This window comes from Emys orbicularis, chromosome 19, assembly GCF_028017835.1.
Source record: "Emys orbicularis isolate rEmyOrb1 chromosome 19, rEmyOrb1.hap1, whole genome shotgun sequence".
Classification (NCBI taxonomy): domain Eukaryota; kingdom Metazoa; phylum Chordata; order Testudines; family Emydidae; genus Emys; species Emys orbicularis.
The window spans coordinates 20,056,692-20,083,040 of NC_088701.1; the positions used below are offsets into that span (position 1 = coordinate 20,056,692).

Sequence of the window (26,349 nt, forward strand, 5' to 3'; positions counted from 1 at the left end):
CAGGATGTGAGTTGTTACAGTCCCCAACTATAGCACTTGGCCAAGTTCTTTTCTCTTCTGGCTCCTGACATCTGTCCTGTGCGAGTGGAAACTAGCTAGGGGAGTCTGATATTAATTAAATCGATGCCTTCAGGGCAGACGTGCTCTCTGCAGTGACAGAAAACGACCAACTGGTTTTACCAAGGCAATTAAGGTCTTTTTTTGGATCACACGCACTGTGCAAACAACTCGATGGAATGAGCTGAAACTCTGCCCACCCCACCGGCGATCTGAAGGCTCAAAGGGGAGCATCTGATGGGCCGGACGGAGTGTGTGGGGCTGTCAATCTTCGGTGGAAAGTGACATGTTGCTAAGCAGGGCTGTGGGGATTAGAGCTGGGCGAGACTTTATGTGAGGACTTTTGAAGTAGCCCAGAACCAAAACCCTGGATCCAAACACCTTGGACCCTCGGAGTGCTCAGACAGGGAACCAGATGCCTCTCTTTTGGCAGTACTGGAAGAGAAATTAATCTAATTATTCTTATTTTTGTAAATTCTTTGGGATTGGGACCTGTCACGGGGTCCACTCACCACAGGAGGCACCTTCTCCTGGTTGCTCAGGGGATTAGCTCTGACCAGGCATTTCACTCTCCTCTGGCAGTGTCTCCCCCATTGTCCTTTCATCCTGCAGATTCCTCTCGATCCAGGAACCACAGCCTTCTTTTCGTGACTCGGCTCTCCGGCCAGGTCACTACATGATTCCCCCTTCTGGGGTATGTAACAAAGTCTTTCTAGAACAAATCAGCGAGTCCACTGTCCTCTGCTTGGTCGGTGCCACATCGCCAGGGGCTGGTTGGGGAACCCGGGCCCATCCTCTACTTTGGGTTCCAGTTCAGGGGCCCTCCGGTCAGCAGCCAAGGTCTACAATCCTCTTCCTCGCTGCTTTACCCATGAGCCCGCTCCTCCTGGCCTCTGCCCTCTCTGGGTTTGCCAGCCTCCCAACTCCCTCTTCCCAGGGAGTAACTGCACTACCCTCTTTAGATCTAACACACCTCCCTCCTCCCAGGGAGTGACCTCAGACTACCTCCCTGCAGTCCTTTCTGTTGTCAGCTGAGCCTGGTCTTCTTAAATCTCTGCTCCCTGTCTCCTTCTCCAGATGTAGCCTGGGCAGTTTATTGGCCCACTCAGCCATTTTAACCCTTCCAGGCCCTGTATGGAGTGAACAGCCCATCACAGGACTGTTTTGTTGTTCTGTGTTTGTACAGCACCTTGCACAATCAGGTCCTAGTTATGATAACTTTGAGAGTGGATACTGTGGTAATGAGTGCTACAGAAAAGCATGTTGTCATAATAATCATAATTAATCAATCATATAGTGCCTTACATGTTCAAAGCACTCGTCAAACATTAATTCTCCCATCAACATCCTCAATAGGCAGGCAAGTAAGTATTTATGAAAGATAACAGCAACAATAGCCAAGTTTGCAAGCTCCAATACTCGTCCAACTTTTCTTCTGCAGCCAACAGCTCAGTGGCGAACAACTTCACACGAGGGTGACTGAATGGTGATCCAGAGCCAACATACATAATTACCACCTTTACTACCATTTAAAATGGTTTCATTAAGCTCAGAACACCCACACTGCTGACATGAAACGGATCCTCAAGGGTATATATCACTCCTTGTTTAGTTGGGAGTGTATGCTAAAAGTATGTGAACAGTGTACCTCAAAGGGAAGAAGCTAAGCCAAGTGAGAGGGATATTCAGTTAGATGCAGATTCTACCAGCTGAGTGGTGAAAAGTGTCCAAAACAGGAGGTGGGATTCTGGCCCAAATCTTTCACCTATTTTTGCAATCAATTAATTTTTTTTTACAAGACTATCATTGTCACGTACCTCTCAATCACTCTTTAGTGATAAATTGGGTTGTTAATAAGATTAGCAAACACAGCTGTGTTCCGTCACCAGTTCCTGATACTGATTTGATATGACTATAATTCCCTTGCCTCTGGCAGAAAAAGATGATCATCTTTAAGACACGCTGGGTGACCGCAGTGCAGAGCATTCTGCACCCAGGTGACATGATGAGATCAAAGACTGACAATTGCATGTAGAGAAAGTCACTAGAGCTATACGTTTGTTCATGCTATGACAGCTTCTAAAATAGCTTCCGTACCAGGAGAATAAGGCAAAATAATTTCCATTATTCACTTACAGTGATGAGGTGCATCAGATCCCATGCTATTAAAGAACAAATGTAAGTAAAACGGCTCAGAAATTTTCCAGGGTAAGGTTTTTCGCTTGGAAAATCTTGATTCATCTAAAGTGACACCTTTTGCAGAAAGTGGGAAATAAATGAAAGAAAGCATTTAAATGAGCTTGTTCCATTTTGACATTATTGGACTGTGACATTTCTATTTTTCATTTCAAATGTTCTTTTATATTATAAAACATTTATAAGGATTTAAAAAATGTTGACGTTGGAACAAAACATCTTGATTTTATTGAAACAAAATGTGTTGATGAGGTTTTTTTTCAGAATTTTGTTTCATGAGAAGTTTCAAATTTTTGTTCCATTTCAGTACTGTCCTAGTGAACAGAAAATCTGGTTCCCATCCAGCTCAAAACGTAAGATGTATTAAACGTAAGTGCTATTAAATAATAATAAAAAATCCAGCATTACTTAGACTGTAAACTCTTTGGGAAATTGACCATCATTTCGTTCTGTATTTGTACAGTGCCTAGCACACTGGGGTCCAGATCCATGACTGGGGCTCCGAGCTGCTACCATAATAATAATAATAACAACAACCTATGTTTACATAGAATATTTTCCAAAACGGATTGGAAAACCAACATTTTCCTTCAAAATTTCCCCTCCCCCCAGTTTCTGTAGGACCTATCAAAACAAAACATAAACTTTCATGTGATTTTAAAATGTTGATTTGAAATTAAATGAAAAATTTCATTTTGTTCAAACATAAAATGTCATTTCGGTTTGTGGAAACAACAATTTCAGATTTCCATTTGCAGTTTTGTACTTTCCCCCTACCCCTTTTTCTCTCCATTTTTTTTCACTAGAAAAAGTGAGAGAAAGTGCAGAAAAATTCACACTCTCTCAGTGGCTTTGCGTTTTTCCAATTGGAAAATTTCCAGTGGAAAATTGCAATTTAGATGGAACCATATTTTCAGGTGGGAAAATTTTTCAACCAACCATACTGAATATCTTCGGAAAGTATTCCCCCAACTTCTGAAAGCTGAGCCATCTTTCATGATAATGACACCAGTTGTGATTCCACCTGCAGCCCTTCCATGTGTCTTACCTGTCCTAACTGATACAATTTCCATGCCCTGACGGTTAGTCACTTTGTGGAAAGCTGGGGTAGAGCTTTCCACAAAGTTCCACATCAGGAATTGAACGGGGGATATCCAGAGCTAAAAACATGAGCTGCTCCAGCTCCTTAGACGGGGTAGTAACAGACTCAGATCCTCTGTGGATTGGACACAAAGGAGGGTCTGGAACATGCACTCATCAATGGGTTACTCTCTGGGTACAAAGGAATCATCAGCGGTTCACATCAGGTCTATCTTAGATAATTATGTAGCCCCCCCCTTACAGTAGTATCTGAGCACCTCACAATCTTTAATGTATTTATCCTCCCTCGCCCCTAGGAGATAAGACGTGCTATTATCTGCATTTCATAGATGAGGCACAGAAAGAGGGTCAATGACTTGCCACGGTCACACAGGAATTCTGTGGTAGAGTTGGGACTTGAGCCCAGATCTCCCAAATGGCAGGTGAATGCCCTAACCATGGGACCATCCTTCCTCAAATCCCGGAAAAGCTTCCACTTGTTTAATGCCCATCATTTAGCGAAAGACGCAGTCGCTCATGATTTTAGCTCTGGTGGTCGCTGGTCCAACCCCAGATGTGTTGGCCAAATTGGGGATCGTCACACAGTGCTTATTTTACCGTCAAAAAACCCATCCACCCTGGAACGAAAATAATTTTTGTGCCGGGGGTGAGTTTAGCTGAAGTTAAGTGTTTAGTAGGTTGGAATAAAGAATGGGCTTCCTGCCAGGAAAACCAAGCCCATGAATAGCTGAGATTGTTTTCTTTACACCTGCTCTTCCAACCCCAGCTCAAAGACATATAAAGGAGGACGGAGCAGCTGTCATGTCAGGGGGCACCTACTCCTCCTGTCCCAGCTCTGTTCTCACGCCGTAGTTTTGTCATAGTGCTCCGGAGTCCTCTTGGAACAAGCCACCATGAGTCGGCAGCTGAACACCAGAGCCGGAGGTTGCAGCAGGGGCTTCGGCAGCGTCTCTGCGATTGTTTCCAGTGGGGGCAGATCCAGCTGCACCTCTCTGAGCCGAGGAAGAAGTAGACACTGTGTCTTTGGCAGCAGAAGTCTCTATAATCTAGGCGGGATTAAAAGCATTTCCAATAGCTTGATTGGTGGAGGCTGGCGGCTCGGCAGTGGCTTTGGTGGTGGATTTGGCACTAGTGGTGGAGCTGGTGGCTTTGGTGGTGGTGGGTTGTTCGGTGGAGGAGTTGGTGGTGGGAGGAGTAGCCCTGGGTTCCCCATTTGCCCACCTGGTGGCATCCAAGAAGTGACCATCAACCAGAACCTGCTTGTGCCACTCAACCTGGAGATCGACCCAGAGATCCAGAAAGTGCGAGTGCAGGAGAGGGAGCAGATTAAGACCCTCAACAACAAGTTTGCCTCCTTCATCGACAAGGTGGGCCCGGTGGTTTCTTAATTATTTTAATTGTCGTCATCACTGTTGCAGATTCAGCAAAGCCTCCATAGTCGTGATAACACTTTAGCATGGGCCTAAATTTAAGCATGTGCCCAAGTCCTGCTGAAATCATCATCATCATTATTCTGCTTCTAAGGACAGCTAGAGAGGTGTGTAGGGGGATACATAGATTCATCAATTGGTTGATCAGTAGTGGAATGTGTAGGGGGTAGATTGATAAATAAACAGAGGGTCAGATGCTACCGATTTTTTTTATTTCCATTGCATTGAGAATAGCAAATGACCAAATCCTGTTGAGGGTTAACCAAAATTTCCCTGATGTTGGAATGGGAGATGAGCAGGTTGCTAGGGTAACTGACCTGCCAATGCTCTGGAGGATTGTCTCCAAAATCTGGGGCCTCTTTTCTCTGTTTGGATTTCAGGTCCGATTCCTGGAGCAACAGAATAAAGTTCTGGAGACCAAATGGAACCTGCTGCAGCAGCAGCCCACGTCAAATGCTGGGAACAACCTGGAGCCCGCCTTTGAGGCCTACGTTGGCAGCCTGAGGAAGCATCTTGATAATCTGGTGGGGGAGAGGGGAAGGCAGGACTCAGAACTGAAGAACATGCAAGATCTGGTGGAGGACTTGAAGCACAAGTATGTGAAGAAAGGGCTGGGTCGCGTTCATGTTCTCCATGGACTAAGGGCCAGATTTTTAGAGGCATTTAGGCTCCTGAAGATGCAGAAAGGCACCTAATGGTATTTTCAAAAGCACCTAGGTGCCCAGCTCCCGACGTGCTTTTGAAAATCCCACTAGGCATTTGTGACAGAGCTGCCACTTATTGAGTGCCTCCTCATGCAGTGTTGTCCCTCTATTGTCCCTCTTTGGGGCCCTTGATGAGCTCCACACAGTCTCTCTTGTGAGTAGTGCCAACCTCTACTTGGGACTGGTTTAATGACCGCAGACAATTCCACATAGTCCTTAGTGTCTCAAAAATAAAATCCAGCATTGCAACCCCAGGGCTTCACTTCAGTCTCTGGCTTTTCTGCCCACCCCAGTGGAGTTCTTCTCCTGCCAGCATCTGTTCTTTGCAGGGTTGCTACTCGTAGCTGTTTCTAGCTAGAGCTCAGCCTTCTGGATATAGCTTCCTTCTCCTACCTGCCTCTCCCCTGTTCTGAGGGAGAAGGCTGTCTATATACTGCCTTCCTCCAGAGAAATACTCTTGATTGGCTGGAAGAGAGGAGAGCCCTAACTCATCCTAGACTACAGGGCTCCTGGTCCTGGACCCTTAAAGGGACAGTGTCCTGTTCCCCTCCTCCCCCATCCAACAGCTAATTTCCTGGGACTGTTACTTCTTTTCCACTACAACAGTGTTTCTCAAACTGGGATCGTCGCTTGTGTAGGGAAAGCCCCTGGTGGGCTGGGCCAGTTTGTTTACCTCCCCCGTCCACAGGTCCGGCTGATTGCGGCTCCCACTGGCCGCGGTTCGCCGCTGCAGGCCAATGGGGGCTGCTGGAAGCGGTGGCCAGTAAGTCCCTCGGCCCACGCCGCTTCCAGCAGCTCCCATTGGCCTGGAGCAGTGAACCGCGGCCAGTGGGAGCCGCAATCAGCCGGACCTGTGGACGGGGGAGGTAAACAAACTGGCCCAGCCCACCAGGGGCTTTCCCTACACAAGCGACGATCCCAGTTTGAGAAACACTGCACTACAAGGCAATTTCCAGTGTTTTTATTCATTCCCGCTTTCTGGAATGGGGTCTTCTGGCCCCCTATATATTTAAGGGCCAGTATACCCTGTTACAGTGTCTGTCTACATCTTTACGTGCCTAAATACCTTTAAAACTCTGGTCCTTTGACACTGCATAACTATTAGGCTATGTGCCAATGTTTGTACATTTTGATTTCACTGTATACATGCAAACCAATGAAAAAAATTTCAATAGTTGTTAATCGGAATGTACTGACAGGCAAAATAAGAAAACTGCTGCTTGAGAACTTATTCAAGTCCCCTCTTCATGTGTATAAAACGTGTTGTAATACCTCCGTTAAGCAATTCTTGTCTGAACCTCCACCTCACGATTTCCTGCAATTGGGACCATTTAAATCAATAAAAATGATGTTCAAATATGCTTATAGCCCATAATTTTGTGCAACTGTGGACATTTAAATTGATGATAAAATCTAAAAAAAAAAAGGTTAAAAATAAACATCGACGTTATCTGTCGAAATGATAAAAGCCGAATAAGAATTCTGGGCTGGTGCTTTGCATTAAGTCCTTGGACAGTGTGAAGCATTTAACAATGCTGCAGGTGCTGGATGAGAGACTTTTTTTAACCTGAGCGAGTGCAAAAGGGTGCCGGGTGGGATTTTCAGAAGCACTGAGCATTGGCCTAACTCGACTCCCATTGACATTGCTGGGAAAACGGGAGCAGGGTTACGCCAGCCACGAATGCTTTCGAAAGTCCCAGCCAGCACATCTACCAGTGCAGGGATAGCGCAGGAATTTCAAGCAGCGCTGATTGGAAAAACATCATCGAAAGAGGAAAATTGACCAAACTAATTTTGCATGTGTTGGGTATGTGAAATTGTATCAAAATGTTGACGAAAATTCCTGCACAGGGAAAAATATTGAAAGAAAAAGATTTGTTTCTGAAAGTTTTCATTCTGAATTTCATTTTACATTGAGTTTACATGGTTATGGTATTTTTGTGATGTTTACATTATTTGGGACCTGTCAGCAGTAGTACTGCATATTGTCTTCTGTCCTGACAGATACGAAGAGGAAATCAACAGGCGCATGGCAGCGGAGAATGAGTTTGTGCTGCTGAAGAAGGTGAGTAACACCTTATCAAAGATTAAGGGTTGGTTGTCTCTGCTCCACTCTCATGGATGCTAATTGGAGCATATGCCTTGGTCCAGTGGTTAGGGCTCTGGGCTAGGATTCAGAACACCTGTGTTCTCCTCTTGGCTGTGACCTTGGGCGAGTCATTTCTTGCCTGTTTCCTCTCCTATGTCTGTCTTGTCTATTTAGTTTGCAAGCTGTCAGGGGCAGGGGCACTGTCTTACTACGTGTTTGTACAGCACCTAGCACGATGGGGTCCTGATTCAGCAGGATAATTTGTGATGTAATGAAAACTGTGTTAAAATGACATGCTATCCCTTTAAGTGTGATGGGTTTCCTAGTCCTGCTTGCAGGCTGGGGGGCTTTGTAGGAAAGCATGCGATCTGGGCTTTGAGCAGTCATTCTGCAAACAATCAGCCTACAGCAAGGTGACCCAGGCCTCTCCTTGTTAGGAAGCAGCCTGCTTTGTCTCTCTTTGTCTTTGGTTCTTGTGTGTTAGGATTCTGGATTCTAAGAAATAAAGTAGTGTATTGCTGCAACCTTCCAGAAAAGGTGTTTTATGTTCTTTATCTAACTTCTCTGTGTGTATGCCATGAACATAACAATAATGTTGGCAGGGGGCATGCATGGGGAAGAGAAGATAGTACAAAAATAAAAACACATAAAACAAAGGAAACCTTGGACCGTTCACAAGAAGGGAAGTGGCTTTAAAGATATGGGGAAAAGGCTTGGCCACAGGCATAAGCTGAAGGCAATGCAGTATAGTGGTTAAAGCAAGAGACTGGGAGCCAGGGTATCTGAATGCAACTGGCATGCTGAGTAACTTTGGGCAAGTCGCTTTCCTGCTGTATGCCTCAGTTTCCCCATTTGCAAGAGGCAGACAATACTGACCTACCTAACTGGGACAGAAGGTCATGAATGTTTATAAATTTTGGGTGAGAGACTTTAAAAATATATAAATTACATAATAGAAGCCAGGTTTGATTTTATTTAAACTGTTTGTATTTCTAAGAGTGGGATTCACAGGCAAGTCTATGGCTAGGAATGCAGGTATATGTGCACGTAGATAGACAGGTGACTATTATATACAGATAGTTACACAGTTTGAAAGGACTGAGGTGTTAAATTTCAGCTAGAGTACAACTGGAAGGCACGTTTGGAATACAACATTACGTATCACAGCATTAGGGCCAGATGCATCTATACTAGAGCTGGTTAGAAACGAAGTATTTTTTCTCATGGAAAATTGCTACTTTTTGGCAAAATATTGAAAACTGGAATCTTTTGGCTAAAAACCAAAATAATTTGATTCAAAATGGTGCTATGGTGCCACATTGGAGATGTCGTTCAGGTGCCTTATGCTCACTTTCTCCTCTTCTGTGGGTAGGGTTGCCAACTTTCTAATTGAATAAAACCAAACACCTTTGCCATGCCCTTCCCTTCCCCGAGCCCCCGCCCCTGCTCACTCCATCCTCCCTCCCTCCGTTGCTCGCTCTCCCTCACCCTCACTCACTTGCTCATTTTCACCAGGCTGGGGCAGGGGGTTGGGGTGTGGGAGGGGGTGAAGGCTCCGGCTGGGTGTGCGGTCTCTGGGGTGGGGATGAGGGATTTGGGGTGCAGGAGGGGGCTTTGGGCTGAGGCTGAGGGGTTCAGAGTGCAGAGGGGGTGAGGACTCCGGCTGGGGGTGTGGGCTCTGGGGCAGGGCCAGGGATGAGGGGTTTGGGGTGCAGGAGAGGGTTCAGGGCTGGGGCAGGGGGTTAGGGCATGGGAGGGGGGGAGGGCTGCAGGCTCCAGGTGGCGCTTACCTCAGGTGACTCCTGGAAAGCGACCAGCATGTCTCTCCGGCTCCTAGGCGGAGGGGCCACGGCGTTCTGCTCACCGCCCACGGCTCCCATTGGCCGCAGTTCCTGGCCAATGGGAGCTGTGGAGCTGGGGCTTGGGGCGGGGGCAGCGCACGGAGCCCCTGTGGCCATCCCTACGCCTAGGAGCTGGAGGGACATGCTGGTCACTTCCCGGGAGACGCACGGAGCCAGGTATGGAGCCTGCCAGCTCTACTGTGCCGGCAGTGCCGCCAACCGGACTTTTAATGGCCCAGTCAGTGGTCCTGACTGGAGCCGCCAGGGTCCCTTTTCGACCAGATGTTCCAGTCGAAAACAGGATACTTGGCAACCCTATCTGTGGGCCAGGCTCTCTCGCTGGACTACATCTCCCATGATGCATTACTTTGTTGCCTCTTGGTGAGGAGATAGAGTGGTGCATCCTGGGTGATGTAGGCCGACCAGAGAGCCCAGCCCATAGAAGAAAATGGAAGGGTAAGGCACTTGAGCTACAACTCCCATAAGGCCCAGTGTGAACTGAAACATTTTGGGTTTAGTCAAAAAATTTTCAATTTTGAGCCATTCGGTACTGTGACAAAATTATCAACATTTTCTGTGGAAAGCAGACACTTTTCATGAAAAATTTAATTTAGCCAAAAACACGATGTTCAATCAAAACGCAGTTTGGGTAAAAAAGTTTTGGCCAGTCCTAATCTCTATCCTCTGGCTGCTTTGCACATTACTCTGATAATGCAAAGTGGCCATAAATCTGGATTAACTGGCAAAATGAAGCTGATAGCTGCTTTGTACTGGGCTATATCAATGCATCTGTCCCTGAAAGCACAGAGTTATTCAGTATTAGTTGACACACAAGCAACAGGTGTTTTGGATGCAGCAAAGTCAACCTATCTAGAATATGGAATAAATTTCCCATTCTGAGAGACACTGGGGAAGATTCTCTCCACATGGCACTTTATAGCACCAGGAGGTATAATTGCTCTCTATAAATGCATCAGAGACCTAAACACCAGGGAGGGAGAAGATCTATTTAAGCTAATGGACAATGTTGGCACAAGAAAAAATGGGTGTAAAGTGGCCAGGAATAAATTGAGGCTGGAAATTAGAAGATGTTTCTAACCACGAGAGGAGGGAGGTTCTGGAACAGCCTCCCAGTAGGAGTAATGGGGGGAAACAGTCTAACAAATATTTAGATGGAGCTTCATATATTATAATATATTATAAACGCTGCCAAATTAAGTGCAAGAATGTAATAAGAAAAGCCAAAGAGGAGTTTGAAGAACGGCTAGCCAAAAACTCCAAAGGTAATAACAAAATGTTTTTTAAGTACATCAGAAGCAGGAAGCCTGCTAAACAACCAGTGGGGCCCCTTGATGATCGAGATACAAAAGGAGCGCTTAAAGACGATAAAGTCATCGCGGAGAAACTAAATGGATTCTTTGCTTCAGTCTTCACGGCTGAGGATGTTAGGGAGATTCCCAAACCTGAGCTGGCTTTTGTAGGTGACAAATCTGAGGAACTGTCACGGATTGAAGTGTCACGAGAGGAGGTTTTGGAATTAATTGATAAACTTAACATTAACAAGTCACCGGGACTAGATGGCATTCACCCAAGAGTTCTGAAAGAACTCAAATGTGAAGTTGCGGAACTGTTAACTAAGGTTTGTAACCTGTCCTTTAAATCGGCTTCTGTACCCAATGACTGGAAGTTAGCTAATGTAACGCCAATATTTAAAAAGGGCTCTAGAGGTGATCCCGGCAATTACAGACCGGTAAGTCTAACGTCTGTACCGGGCAAATTAGTCGAAACAATAGTTAAGAATAAAATTGTCCGACACATAGAAAAACATAAACTGTTGAGCAATAGTCAACATGGTTTCTGTAAAGGGAAATCGTGTCTTACTAATCTATTAGAATTCTTTGAAGGGGTCAACAAACATGTGGACAAGGGGGATCCAGTGGACATAGTGTACTTAGATTTCCAGAAAGCCTTTGACAAGGTCCCTCACCAAAGGCTCTTATGTAAATTAAGCTGCCAAGGGATAAAAGGGAAGGTCCTTTCATGGATTGAGAACTGGTTAAAAGACAGGGAACAAAGGGTAGGAATAAATGGTAAATTCTCAGAATGGAGAGGGGTAACTAGTGGTGTTCCCCAAGGGTCAGTCCTCGGACTGATCCTATTCAACTTATTCATAAATGATCTGGAGAAAGGGGTAAACAGTGAGGTGGCAAAGTTTGCAGATGATACTAAACTGCTAAAGATAGTTAAGTCCAAAGCAGACTGTGAAGAACTTCAAAAAGATCTCACAAAACTAAGTGATTGGGCAACAAAATGGCAAATGAAATTTAATGTGGATAAATGCAAAGTAATGCACATTGGAAAAAATAACCCCAACTATACATACAATATGATGGGGGCTAATTTAGCTACAACAAGTCAGGAAAAAGATCTTGGAGTCATCGTGGATAGTTCTCTGAAAATGTCCACGCAGTGTGCAGAGGCGGTCAAAAAAGCAAACAGGATGTTAGGAATCATTAAAAAGGGGATAGAGAATAAGACTGAGAATATATTATTGCCCTTATATAAATCGATGGTACGCCCTCATCTCGAATACTGCGTACAGATGTGGTCTCCTCATCTCAAAAAAGATATACTGGCACTAGAAAAGGTTCAGAAAAGGGCAACAAAAATGATGAGGGGTTTCGAACGGGTCCCATATGAGGAGAGATTAAAGAGGCTAGGACTCTTCAGCTTGGAAAAGAGGAGACTAAGGGGGGATATGATAGAGGTCTATAAAATCATGAGTGAGTGGAGAAAGTGGATAAGGAAAAGTTATTTACTTATTCCCATAATACAAGAACTAGGGGTCATCAAATGAAATTAATAGGCAGCAGGTTTAAAACAAATACAAGGAAGTTCTTCTTCACGCAGCGCACAGTCAACTTGTGGAACTCCTTACCTGAGAAGGTTGTGAAGGCTAGGACTATAACAGAGTTTAAAAGAGAACTGGATAAATTCATGGTGGTTAAGTCCATTAATGGCTATTAGCCAGGACGGGTAAGGAATGGTGTCCCTAGCCTCTGTCTGTCAGAGGATGGAGATGGATGGCAGGAGAGAGATCACTTGATCATTGCCTGTTAGGTTCACTCCCTCTGGGGCACCTGGCATTGGCCACTGTCGGTAGACAGGATACTGGGCTAGATGGACCTTTGGTCTGACCCGGTACGGCCTTTCTTATGTTCTTATGTTCTTATAATGAATAGGGTGACCTGCAATCGTAGGAGACTGTCCTCAATGACCCAGGAGATCCCTTCCAGTCCTGTGTCCCTGTGTCTCAAAGCTGGGCCCCCAGGGGATCCAGCAGACTGTCACCTCGCTGTTCCCACCCGCTGTCTCCCTATGAACCAACTGAGCAGGAGAGATGATGAAACCTGAAGTTACATCGGGGGGGGGGGGGGCTTCCCTGGGCCTGGTTGGAGGAACATCGTGCTCTCTGATTGGTCAGGGCTTCCTATTTAAACCCAAAGAGAGGTGCAGGAAGTTGTCTACACAACTGGGCTCTGCCTGGCTGCTACATTGGATCCTGCCTTCTTGCCTGACTCCTTAACCATGCTTTCCTGACCTGTTCCTGGTTCCTGCCCTCCTGGTCTCTGGCTCCAGTGCTGACTCTTGGCTTGACTCTGTCTCCTGCTCCAACCACTAGACCTGGCTCCCTATGTCCTGGCCCCGACGTATCTTGCCTCCTGTGCAAGGCGTGTGTGAAACTCTGTTGTTCTGACCTGTTGGTGTTTTGCATCCACTTTGCATTTACTTCGTATTAGTGGAAATCACCACACCAGGAGCAAGGCAACGGGAAATCAGCCCTTCCTGTTCTCGAAACTGTCACCTGTTCCCCTGAGCTTGAAAGAATGATCTCCATGGCCATTTTTCAGGACTTGGATGCTGCCTACATGAAAAAGGTGGAGATGGAGGCCAAGGTGGCTGCCATGACAGATGAGATCAACTTTCTGAGAGCCCTGTATGAGACGGTGAGGATGTTCTCTGTTCTCCTAATCCACACAGAAATGCCCCACATCATATTTAGTACTTTTCTAGAGCACCTTAAATGTTTATATATGTCTTATACCTGTCAACAGAAAAATTGCAGTGGTGGAATTTCTAAGCAAGCCCCTGACTGCTTCCAGAAAACTTACAAACATGGCAGGATGGCCCAACACTAAGGAACGGAAAGGTCTAAATAGCAGGAGAAGTTGGAGGACAGTAGAATAGTTGCCCAAAGATCCAACACTCAATGCCACATTCTCCCCTGACCTGCATCTTGTATATACACCAGTGCAAAAATGAGAGCAAACAATACTGAATCTAAAAGGTAGAAATCTACATCCATTTTACCCTCACTACGCTGGTGTGAATGACCATGCAAGGCAGAGGTGCTGGAACAATTTTTGTAGTGGGGCTGACGAGAGCCATGGAACCAACTGTAAACCCTGTATATGATGGAAACCACTTCAAGCCATGGGGTGTGGCAGCACCCCTAGTCATAGGCACCGACTCCATGGGTGCTCCGGGGCTGGAGCACCCACGGGGAAAAATTGGTGGGTGCTGAGCACCCACCAGCAGCTCCCCGCCACCCCCGCCCAGCTCACCTCTGCCTCCGCTCTGCCTCCGCCTCCTCCCTGAGCGCGCTGCATGCCAACTTTTCCCCCCTAGCTCCCAGCGCTTGCGCCGCAAAACAGCTGTTTTGCATGTCTGGGAGGGAGGGGGGTGGAGGGGGAACGCGGTGTGCTCGGGGAAGAGGCGGGGCCGGGGCAGGGATTTGGGGAAGGGGTCCAATAGGGGCAGGGAGGTGGCGGAGTTGGGGCAGGGACTTTGGGGAAGGGGTTAGAATGGGGGCGGGGTAGGGGCGGGGAAAGAGTGGAGTTGGGGCAGGGCCGGGGCCGGACAGGGCCCGAGCACCCACTGGCGCCGGGGAAAGTTGGCGCCTATGCCCCTAGTTCCAGCACCTATGATGCAAAGTGCCAGGAAAAGGCCGAGAATCTGTTCCTGATGTCCTTAGCAAGAACACGACCCTGTTCCCACTGATGTCAATGACAAAACTCCAGTTGACTTCAGGATTAGACTCTCGGTACGCACCCAGGCAAAACTCATACCGAGTACAAAGAGAATTCCACTGTTGGAAGAACTTCAGAGTGGGGCCCCCTCAGGAAGAACATCATTGCAGAGGTTCTATAGTCATTTAGATAAGACATAAGAGTTTTGGAAGGCCTAAAAATCCATGCTTCAAAGCAATCTCTATTAAGAATCAGGATGAGACCATCCCTCGCCTGCCTATTATAGTGTTCTTGCACTTTCCTCCAGGGCAGCTAGTGTTGGCCACTGTCAGAGACAGGATGCTGGATTAGATGCATCTAGTCCAGTCTGGTAATTCCTATGTTCCCAATGTGAGTGTGTGTTACAAGTCCCAGAGAATTTGAGCTGTTACAGCCCCTCCCCTACTCTCTAGCTTTAGCTCAAGTTGTAGCTGTTCATCCTTAAAGCTCCAGAGGTCATCTATTCATTCCCTGATGTTGGCCAAGAGGGTGCCCGTAACGGTAAGACATACCTGAGAATAATACCCTGCAGGCTAGATGATATATGCAAGGAAATAAGGACAGATACAAGTGACCAGCCTGATAGATGTGGGCTTTTGGAGACCAACTATTTGGAAAAAAATACACCCATGAAAATTCTGCATAGAGTTGTCTGATGGGTAAACTCTGGGCTAAATCTTATTCAGGCAAAACAACCATTAACATCAGTGGGCATTTGAATAAGACATGAGTAAAGAAGGGTAAGGACTGTGAGGTTCATTCCTTGTGGCTCAGTACAACATTTAACCATACGAGTCATTTCCCCTCATTTTTATGTTCAGTAGCTAGATAAATAAGTACATACGTATGGCACAGCGAGCTAGCTAGAAAGACAGCAATAAGAGTTGGGGGAAGGAGGAAGAAATACATAGAGAATGATAATAGATGAGAGCAACAGGTTTCTAGAGAGAATCATAGAATTGTAGGACTGGAAGGGACCTCGAGAGGTCATCTAGTTCAGTCCTCTGCACTCATGGCAGGACTAAGGATTATCTAGACCATCTCTGACTAACCTGCTCTTAAAAATCTCCAATGATGGAGATTCCACAACCTCCCTGGGCAATTGCATAACCACCCTGACAATTAGGAAGTTTTTCCTAATGTCCAACCTAAACTGCCCTTACTGCAATTTAATCAGCATCTGGCATCTAGAAAGGGCCACTCACTGATGGGGACTTTGTATGTTTTTCAGGAATTGGCACAAATGCAAAGACAGATCAGTGACACCAGCGTTATCTTGTCTATGGACAACAACCGAGCCCTGGACCTGGATGGGATCATTGCTGAGGTGAAGGCTCACTATGAAGACATGGCCAACAGGAGCCGAGCTGAAGCCAACTCCATGTACCAAGGCAAGGTGAGTCATCGTGTGGCTTCAAGGTATGGAGCCATACAATGCTCGTGGCTTTGCCACATGGAAAAGAGTCAACCAGAGCTTCTGTGCACCTATTCTGTGGATAAAATAGAGTTTTCCAATTCAGCACCACTTATGTGAACTAAATATAATTAATACAATGTTTATAGTAGTGATATCTTGTCACATCGATTTTTCTGACTTCTTAATGACATCTGAAAATCTACTTATGGCCCCACCAGCATAGTATCTGAATGCCTCATGTATTTATCCTCACAACACCTCTCTGTGGCAGGTATTATTCCCATTGTACAGATGGGGAAACTGAGGCACAGAGTGACTTGCCCAAGATCTCTCAATGTCTGTGGTAAACCATGGAATTGAACTATGGTTTCTCAAGTCCCAGGATAGCACCCTAACCAGCCTGCTAAGGAATACAGAACATAATGCAGGAATAAGAGAGGTACCTGTCACTTTAATTAAGGATGCTGTGAAATATATCCATCTCCCATTGATTGGATAATCATGATCAAGCAGGTGTGGAGCAGCTGTAGCTCCTATTTGCTTCTCAGAATTAGCCCTGATCAGGTTAGATCTGCCTTTGGAAAATATAGTCTATTATAATAATTTTTTTTTTCTGGCCATCAGTTTCAGGAGCTTCAGGTCACTGCTGGGAAACACGACAATGATCTGAAAAACTCCAAGCTGGAGATCTCGGAGCTGACCCGGCTGATCCACAGACTGCAGGCTGAACTTGAAAATGTGAAAAAACAGGTAGAGCACATCTTCTTAATATAAAATGAGCAGATGTGCTATGGACCCTGGACATGAGGGCAACTTTGACAGACTGCCAGATGTGCTTTTCTCGTCCTGAATACTGCCACGGTGCCTGTAATGGTGCTAAAAACAAGGAGGTTGTTTCTGCTTAATGTAAAACAAATGTGTTCATCCTGAACTGAAGCTGGGGGAAAAAAATTCATCCAAAACTTTTGTGTGTGTGAAAAATCCAGAAACAGCAACACCACAACGTTTTGGTTTCGCTGAATTGTTTTGGTGGGGAAAAAAATTCCCCCAAAATCAAAACATTTTGTTTTGACATTTTCAAAATGTTTCCATTTTTGGGGGCTCAAAATGACTTTTCATTTCAAAATGTCAATACGTTTTTTTTAAATAAAAAAGATAGTCAACATCAACACAAAATGTTTCAATTGTGTAGAACCAAAAAGTGATTTAAAGGGAAGTTTTGTCTTTTACTTTTCTGATTTGCTGAAAATTTGATACATTTTGTTTTCGGTTCGACACAAAACAGTTTCTTTTCTAGTTTTTGGAATTGCCAGTCAACCAAAAAATCCTTCATCCACACAGCTCTGCTATGAACCCTGGCCGCTAGTACAGAGTGACAGATGTGCTCTTCTTGTCCTGAATACTGCTATGGTGCCCATAGTGATGCCAAAGATGACACGAGAGGCCCTACAATGTCAATGAAAGGAGTTAGTCCCAGGGCAAATCAAGTCTCATCCACATATTTCGTGATTTCCCTGAAGAATAGTTAAAAAGTGCCTATGGAATTTAACATCTGTATATGATATTGTGAGGCGTTATATACAATTGCCTTGATCTAATTCAGTTACAGTAAAGACCAAGAAGGAATGAAATAAATGGATTTCTTTCTTTCTTTCTTTCCACCTAGTTCATTTCTCTTTCCATATAATGCCTCTTTCCTTCCATCTGTCTACCCACCTAATCATCTTTAAATACACCTAGATCATCTATCTATCCATCTAATGCCTCTTTCCTTCCATCTGTCTACCCACCTAATCATCTTTAAATACACCTAGATCATCTATCTATCCATCTAATGCCTCTTTCCTTCCATCTGTCTACCCACCTAATCATCTTTAAATACACCTAGATTATCTATCTATCTAATGCCTCTTTCCTTCCATCTGTCTACCCACCTAATCATCTTTAAATACACCTAGATTATCTATCTATCTATCTATCTATCTATCTATCTATCTATCTATCACATTTATAGTGTGTCATTCACCACAGTATCTAGGTACTGGTTCTGGTCTACATGGAGTAAAGATGATCCAAAGGTCTGATGATAAAGAGTTCATTTAAAAGTCTTAAGGCCTGTTTCAAAAGTCCACTGAAGTCAATGGGAAGATGCTCATTGACGGTCATGGGGTTCCAGATGAGGTGCTGAGAATGGATGACCACATGGTTAGTTTGCTTTCTTCTTTTCTTTGCAGTGCGCCAAACTGCAGTCGGCTGTTGCCGAGACAGAGGAACGTGGGGAGCTTACCCTGAAGGACGCTAGGGAAAAGCTGGTTGAATTGGAAATGGCCCTGCAGAAAGCTAAGGAGGAGACGGCTCGTTTGCTGCGTGATTACCAGGAGCTGTTGAATATCAAGCTGGCCCTGGATATTGAGATTGCCACGTACAAGACGTTGCTGGAGGGAGAGGAATGCAGGTGCAATATATACATAGGTCCTGACTTTTGCAAAGCAGCCTCTGTTACAGCTGGTGTACACTTTTTTTGCCCACAAATCATCGTGCTCACAGGTTTCTGCCGGCTGATTCCAGAAACCGAAATATTTCACAGGGTTCTATCAGTTTCATCAACATTTTCACGGGAAGTAATCGCAACATTTTGTTTTGACTTTAATAGATTTGAAATGATAAAGTCGAAACACGTTTCAATAGGTTCAACACTGTCTGCAGAATATTTAATTTAACCAAAAATCCAGAGATTTTGACTTTTCGTCCCTTTTGGGATGAATCCAAATTTTGAAATCTCGGAATCTCCCACGGGACCAGCTCTAACCTACAGGTGATTAGATGGAGATCCAGTGGTTGGGGAAACTCTGAGCTTTGAGGACTGAATAACCCTGTTCCAATCACTGTTCTCCCATCATGTGACCGCACCCTCGTAGTCTCCAGTGAGCTGTGCTTGCTGGTATACAAGAGGTGTCCAAACCTTGTGGGAGGCACCCAAAACTTGCCCCACACCAGCTCTAAGAACCGTATGACCTCATTGAAATGTAGCGCTAGGAGCTGCACTGCGCCCTTTTGAAAGCACACGCCCTGTCTACTATTGGGAAGGAAATTCTGCAGACACTTGGCTTCCCTTGACTTCAGGTTTCAGGGTGTGTCCTAACTTGTAGCAGCCAGGCTAAATCAATGACCTAAACGGTGTTTCTTTCCTCAACAGGATGTCTGGAGAGTGTGCCAGTGCTGTGAACATCTGTAAGTAACTTGAGCGTCTATTTGCTAAAGATAGGAACAGGCAAACTGGAAGCCTCTATTCTCCTCCCCCCGACCACTACTCAGCACAAGACAGAGTGGGAAACAGTTTCCTGGTGGTTATCACTGGTCTTGGCTCTAATGATGCTTAGAGCAGCCCAGTAGCTGCTCTAAGTTGCACCATTGGTGTAGGGTCCTTAATAAACCCAATGCCAGTGGAGGATTGGCAGCATGGAACTATACTCCACCATGCCCCCTTTTACAGCCAATATGCCGCCTTCCCTCCCCTGCCATGCTTCTCATGCCATGCAGGGGATGAGCAGCAGTATCAATGCGAACCTGAGACTTCTCAGTTGTGCATTTGCACCCTGATTATAGACCCTTTGCACAACCTGAGTGATGCATAGAGGCCCTAACTAGAACTGTTTGGAAAATGTCATTTCCGCCCGCCCCCAATGGAAAATTTAATTTTTTTTTGGCAAAAATTCGAACCCCACTATACCTTGATTTGGAAATACAGCTGGGACATCTCATGGGAGTTGGAGTACATGTGCCTCATGGGCCGGGCTCCCTGGTCAGACTACACAATCCAGGAAGCCACTAAAAAGGGGATAGAATGCGGATCATAGAATCATAGAATCCTAGACTATCAGGGTTGGAAGGGACCTCAGGAGGTCATCTAGTCCAACCGCCTGCTCAAAGCAGGACCAATCCCCAGACATGACCCAATAAGCTAGTTCATGACACTAGCTAAACAAATGCGTTTGGGTTTTGCTCTGCAATTCATGGGCTGCAGCTGGAATAACTTGAACATCTTGGTCTTTTGCAGCGGTAGTCAGCAGCAGCTCTGGAGGCGGGAGTGGGATAAGCTGGGGAGGAGGAGGAGGCGGGCTCAGTGTCGGAGGAGGCGGGCTCAGTGTCGGAGGAGGCGGCTCCAGCTCTGGAAGCGGAAGAGGCATTGGAGGATACAGCTATGGAGGCAGGGGAGGGAGTTCCTGTGTGAAAATCATATCGACGACCTCTTCAAGCAAAAGAACCACCAGATGCTAAAGCCTAGGAACTGTAGTCACTATCACCTGAGCGCCAGAAGATTTCCTTTATTGTGGCGTAGTGGGCAGAGCACTGGACTGGGACTCAGAAGACCTGGGTTCTATTCCCAGCTCGCCCACTTCTTCCCTGGGTGACCTTGGACAGGGCTCCGTGCCTCAGTTTCCCCATCTGTAATATAGGGATAATGATACTGACCTCTTCTGTAAAGCGCTTTGAGATCCACTGATGAAAAACACTGTAAATGCGGTAGGTATTATTATTGTTGAGACCAAATATCCACATGCTCACACCCAACACTATCACTGAAAAAGTAACTGGTAACATCACAGCAATGCAACTGATGTGACCAGAGATCTTGTTTCTTCTGAATTTCCCTCCCAGAAGAGTTTTACCAAAAAGATCTTGAGCCTGAAGATAATTCATTCCCCCCGCCACCATCTCTACTGCACTTTGTATCCAACTTCCTGTATACTACACTAGAAAAATCCCATACATTTCTGCAGTCTGGATGCGATCATGGATTGTAGCTTGCTCTCTGCTTTGTGTGTTCCTACTGTACTTGTTGTAGCCATGAAAGAAACATTTTCTGTGTTGTTCTTCTAAGCCAGGGCCTTCAAATGGGGCTAAAAGACTCGGGCATCTGACTCCCATTGACTTTCTATGGCAGTGTGTATACCTTTAATATTCTTTTAAAGTCGCAGAGTTAGTCCCACTGAGTTTCTTTCCGTTGGATACATTAATCCCAATGGGCCAAAATTCTGGTGCAGGTCCATTAAAAATGAAGGAATAACTAGGGCTGGGCAAATAATCTATTTTTCGGCTTGGGGGTCAACTCAAAAATTTGGGGAAAAAATGGTTTCGTATTGAATAAAGTTTCATTCAATCTGAAACAAAAACATATTCAGTTTTGAGTTGCATTTAGTTTCATTTTCATGGGGTTTTCAACATTTTTAAATGTTTTTTTTCCCAAATTACATTTATGTTAACCACTGAGCAAAATGTCGTGCCGAAACGAAAAGTCGAAACATTTTATTTCAGCAATTCCAATTGTTTTTCTTTCTCAGCTGAAGCTATTTGCTGAAATTGACCCAAATTCACAAATAGTTTTGATCAACCCAATTTTTCAGCGAAAAAAGGACTCACCTGAAAATTTCCACCCAGCTTTAGGTGTAACAAAGAGGAGAATTTGGCCCACTCTCTGGCTCAGCAGGGTAACCCCTTGTACTCCTTGCTCTGAGAGCGGTATGAAACATTACCACTAATAAACAAGATGCATTCCTATCTTAGGAACAAATCTTGGGAGTTCCAATTCATCTCTTGGCCTTGATGCCACACAAAAGTTGTACCACTTTAACTTCACTGGTCGAGTTAGTGCTATAGTGTGGACGAAGTTATACTATTAAAAAAAACAGTTTATGCCAATATAGCTTATTCCTGTACAGGCAGAGCAATAAGCTATATTGGTAGAAGCACTCTTATGTGACTGTCCACATTACGGGTTGTACCAGCATAACTATTTTGGCAAAAACACCCCCCCAACTGAAATAGTTCTATTAGTACACAATCTGTGTGTAGACCAGGACTGAAAACTCTCATGGAAGTCAATAGGAGTCTTGCTTGAATAAGGACTTGGGCCTTGTCTACACTATAGCCTTCTGCCAGCATAGCTGTGTTGGTCTCCGAGGCGTGATCCCTGATCAGTACAACTGTGCCACCAGGAGCCCCAGTGTGGCTTGTTTTGCTTAGGGAGGGTGGAATAAATTATACAAATAAAAGCACAGCTTTGCTAGTATAGTGTACTGATTCTCCTATTCTGCTAGTGAACTCCTACTATAGACATTGCCTTTGCAACAGTTTTGGGCTCTTAATTCCTAGCAAGACAATTTCCGTATGTTTATCTTCATATTCCACCCCCACAAAAGTGTCTTTGATTCAAAGGGAGCTCAAGAAAATCCTCTGGCTCCAGGAAAGGTCCTCACTGGACAAACTAGCCACGAGGATGCGCTCTGTATGTGGTTTCTGTATGTTGCGTGCGTACTGGGTGGCAAGGTTCACCTCCGTGCTGATGTTGTACTGTTGAACATTCCACGCTTCCTGGTGTATCTCCAATAAACTGCAGCTGTCATTCAGGGTTCAGAGAGTGAGAAAGCTTTAGTGGGAGGGTCATCCGAGGCCAAATCCTCAGCAGGGGTACACTGAGGATCTGACCCATATTGTTACTGGTTTCATATCAATTGTACACGGCTGTGAAAGCAATCAGCCCAATTATATGCTGGTGCTAATCAGCTTTACCTCCTTTGATGGCAGTAGAGCTCTGCAAACTCCAGTCATTCAAAGATCATGAGATTAAAAAAACAACAACAACAAACCCAACAACCCCACCATATTTATTTTCCTTCCATGCCTTCCAGTTTTGGAAGATACAGGTGGATCACATTTTTCAAGCTCTAACTTACTCTCTGGTTCCCAGGGACCCTGGAAAGTAAATAACCATATTACAGTGCGCTTTGGATACACAGTGGAAGATGAGAGCAGGAAAAGCTGTAGGGTGAGGAGGCCCTTAGCAAGAGGGGGTTTTCAGCTGGGCTGGATCTGCCTGTTTTAAGGCCACTTTACATGGCCAGAGAAGCATCACAGGGCCCAGTGGAGGAGGAATTGTATAGAACTGCTGACAATGAGAGGAGAGTCAAACCTAAAACAGAGAGATGTGTTAGAGGGCTTTCCCTTCACCCCCACCCCTGGTTCTTGTCACACAGACAGAAAGCAGAAGACCAGAAGTCTGAAATGCAGGCAATGCAATGTTTATTGGGATTAGTTCCAAGCAAGCATATGCATAGCTCTACACGCCGGCAGAGTCTGTTTCCCAGTTTTTCGATCCCAGCTCTGACGCAGAGCATTTACCCCGTGTCCCCCTTCCCAGCTCTGACGCTGCAGAGCCTTGCCTGTATCCCTATTCCCGTTTCCCATTTCCCATTTCCTACCTCCTCCTCCTTAGCAGGCCCAAATATACCTGCAATGCACGCCGGTGTATTTTATGGGAGGGGGGAGGAGTGAGGTTGTGATCTGGCCAAAGCCAGGCCTTTCTTTGGCTTTTAGTGTGTCTTATGCCTTCCCTTGCAGCCTCTTTTCCCTTCTAACTGGTTCCTTAATCTTGGCATGAGAGAAGAGCCAGGCAGCCTTCCAGTGTATGCTCATATATTACATTCCCATCACGCCCCAGAACACTTTACCTGCTCTATCCCTTATTTTTTCCCATTATACTAACAAACCCATTTGGCCCAGCAGAAGCAACACACATAGTGTCCTTGTTCTTTGTTCACACATATTAGTATAAGATATAAGAGTATCAAAAAGTCAAACCCAAAATTCTATCTCAGGCTGACAAACAAGCCTATATACTAACAAGATGTTTCCCACCCCCCCTTCGATTAATAACTTTAATTAAAGCTCCTGTTTGTTGTTTACCTCTGGTCAGGAGAGAACATCAGCCAGCAAGACCTAAAACAGTGCTCTCCAGGCTTGTAGCTAACAGACTGCCATTTTTCAGGCCCTTATCAGCTATGACAGAACAAGAAGCAATGGTCTCAAGTTGCAGTGGGGGAGGTCTAGGGTGGATATTACGAAACACTATTTCACTAGGAGGGTGGTGAAGCACTGGAATGGGTTACCTAGGGAGGTGGTGGAATCTCCTTCCTCAGAGGTTTTTAAGGCCTGGCTTGACAAAGCCCTGGCTGGGATGATTTAGTTGGGGTTGGTCCTGCTTTGAGCAGGGGGTTGGACTAGATGACCTCCTGAGGTCTCTTCCAACCCTAATCTTCTATGATTCTATGCGGCGTCGCTTGATTTTCCTTTTGCTGTGCGTCTGCCTGTGCTCCTACAAGGATGAAGTTTCTGCCTATGTTAACAAAGCACTGCTGCATGGCCAGGGTGGGAGCTGCTGGGTGCTGAGATTAATTTCCTGACATTTCTTTATCAAGGGGTAAGGGGCCTGCCGCATTTTGCCTGCTAGCAAGAAGAAGGGCCTGACACAGTTTTAGCCTCGGATGTCTGGCCGCAGTCGTAGTTCCAGTCCCAGGATTTGGATTGTATTAACAGCTATGTCAATTTTAATAGCTTTTAAAAAACCAGAAGGGACCGTTAATAATGTCTAATCCGATCTTGTATATAACACAAGGCAGAGAATTTCATGCCGCCTTCCTGCCTCCCATACTAGAAACACTGCTATACAGAGTTACAACAACCATACGCCCATCATAAGCAGGGCTTTGAAGCAGCCGCCAGGTGAACTACAGAGAACGGAATTCTATTTCTGCCAGGACTGTCCTGGGATTTGAACCCAGGATCTCTAGCATTCTAAGGAGGGTGGTGAAGCACTGGAATGGGTTCCCTAGGGAGGTGGTGGAATCTCCTTCCTTAGAGGTTCTTAAGGTCAGGCTTGACAAAGCCCTGGCTGGGATGATTTAGTTGGGATTGGTCCTGCTTTGAGCAGGGGGTTGGGACTAGATGACCTCCTGAGGTCCCTTCCAACCCTGATATTCTATGATTCTATGATTAAACTCTCCCCCTGGGGGCCAGCCTGGCTGCAAAAAGCATCAGGCTTGTCAATGGGGGGTCTGTAAAGTCCACACCATTATACTACTGCTGTGGTATGTACTTGGCAACTTGGACTTGATGAGAGCCTAATCCGGACAGTTATTCAGGGGTCCATGCTCCATGGACAGGGTGACACATGAATGTCAAGGAAGATGCAAGTTGCTACCGGCACCCATCACGCCAATGCACACAAGGAAGCAAGCAGGCCTAAGAAATGCCATGTTGCTGAGCCATATACGTAGGAGAACAGTACAGTAGAATGGCAGGTACATTGCCAAGGTTGAGCATGCCGCGAGCATGGAAGATGCTCACACATGTGGGACAGCTTCCTGAGCCTTGTGGTATAGCCATGCAAAATCTGCTCGTGTCAGTGGCCAGGAGGATGTCCAGCACTAAATGCAACACCTGTGACTGGTTGGCTAGGCTCCAAAAATGCTGTTCTGATGTGTATATAAAATAACCACGTTACCAGTTTTTTGCAAACGGCTCGATGCTGCATGTTGCTGGGAAACAGCACTGTGCAATTCCTATTGCTCTCTTGAGTTTTGAACCAAGCTCTTGCATGAAAGCACAAGTTAGGTCATCCCCCTGCACTCTCCTCGCCATTCCCAGGGTTTGTGCCAAATCCCAGCTCTAGTTTAACCCCTGGCAAGACTCCCGGTGGCTTCACTCAGGGCTTGGCAGCCGAACATGCATCCATTGGAGTCGGTGGTGAAATTCGCGTCAGTTTACACGGGAGAAGAGTCATGCCTTTGGCCTTTTGTAAGTGGAAATGTGTGGGCTCTGTACAGTAACAGTGTCGGATTCCCCAGGGCCACCCAGAGGATTCAGGGGGCCTGGGGCAAAGCAATTTTGGGGGCCCCTTCCATTAAAAAAAAGTTGCAATACTATAGAATACTATATTCTCGTGGGGGCCCCTGTGGGGCCCGGGGCCTGGGGCAAATTGCCCCACTTGCCCCCCCCTCCCCCGGGCGGCCCTGGGATTCCCCGCCACCTTTGCCCCTTGTGCAGTCATTTTCATGTGCACTATATCAAAAAGGGAGAGCTCTGACACAGACTTTACGCTGGCTTAGTGTGCACAGGTGAAACTGACGATGCAGAGTGCAAGGCAGTGGACAAGTAGGCTTAAATGAATTCACTTGGGTTACTGCAGCTTTGCTGTGGGGTAACTGAGATCAGAATCAGGCCCTTGTTCCAACCTGACTTTCAAACAGCTCCGCAGCTGGGGTAAATGAGTGTGTCTCCATTTACATCCGTGGGGGCTCTGACCCAACAAACGCTTGTGCTCTGGGGGAAGAGGAAATGTAATGATAGCTGTGCGATGTATGATAAAGAAACATCAGTAACGTGCAGACATGCTCGCTTGCAAGAAAGAAAATGCTTCGTGTAGCCAACGTTCATCATTAGTGTAAGACTCCAAACAAAACACCAGAAGGGGTCCGTCTTTATTTATAGCAGGGAAACGTAATGCTTGTGAAATGTGCCATATTGACTTCGCTTTCAGAAATGCTGATCAGCTGATCCCGTCACTTTTGGCTGGAGTTGTGGCTGCTCAGTAGTTCTGCAAATTAGAC

General features: G+C 45.7%; 1 protein-coding gene across 1 annotated transcript; it reads left to right on the top strand.

Annotated features, from left to right (window-relative positions):
• The first annotated feature begins 4,247 nt into the window (after positions 1-4,247).
• On the top strand, positions 4,248-20,182 carry LOC135891779 (keratin, type II cytoskeletal 5-like). The gene is made up of 9 exons (XM_065419442.1): positions 4,248-4,721; positions 5,165-5,379; positions 7,493-7,553; positions 13,330-13,425; positions 15,719-15,883; positions 16,529-16,654; positions 18,139-18,359; positions 19,101-19,135; positions 19,962-20,182. The coding sequence occupies exons 1-9, from the start codon at positions 4,248-4,250 to the stop codon at positions 20,180-20,182; spliced, it is 1,614 nt and encodes a 537-aa protein (XP_065275514.1).
• The last annotated feature ends 6,167 nt before the right edge of the window (positions 20,183-26,349 follow it).

Coding starts and splice junctions, on each gene's coding strand:
- LOC135891779 (XM_065419442.1), top strand. CDS start 4,248: ATGAGTCGGCAGCTGAACACCAGAGCCGGAGGTTGCAGCAGGGGCTTC. Junction 13,426..15,718: donor TGAGAGCCCTGTATGAGACG/GTGAGGATGTTC, acceptor TATGTTTTTCAG/GAATTGGCACAAATGCAAAG. Junction 15,884..16,528: donor ACTCCATGTACCAAGGCAAG/GTGAGTCATCGT, acceptor TCTGGCCATCAG/TTTCAGGAGCTTCAGGTCAC.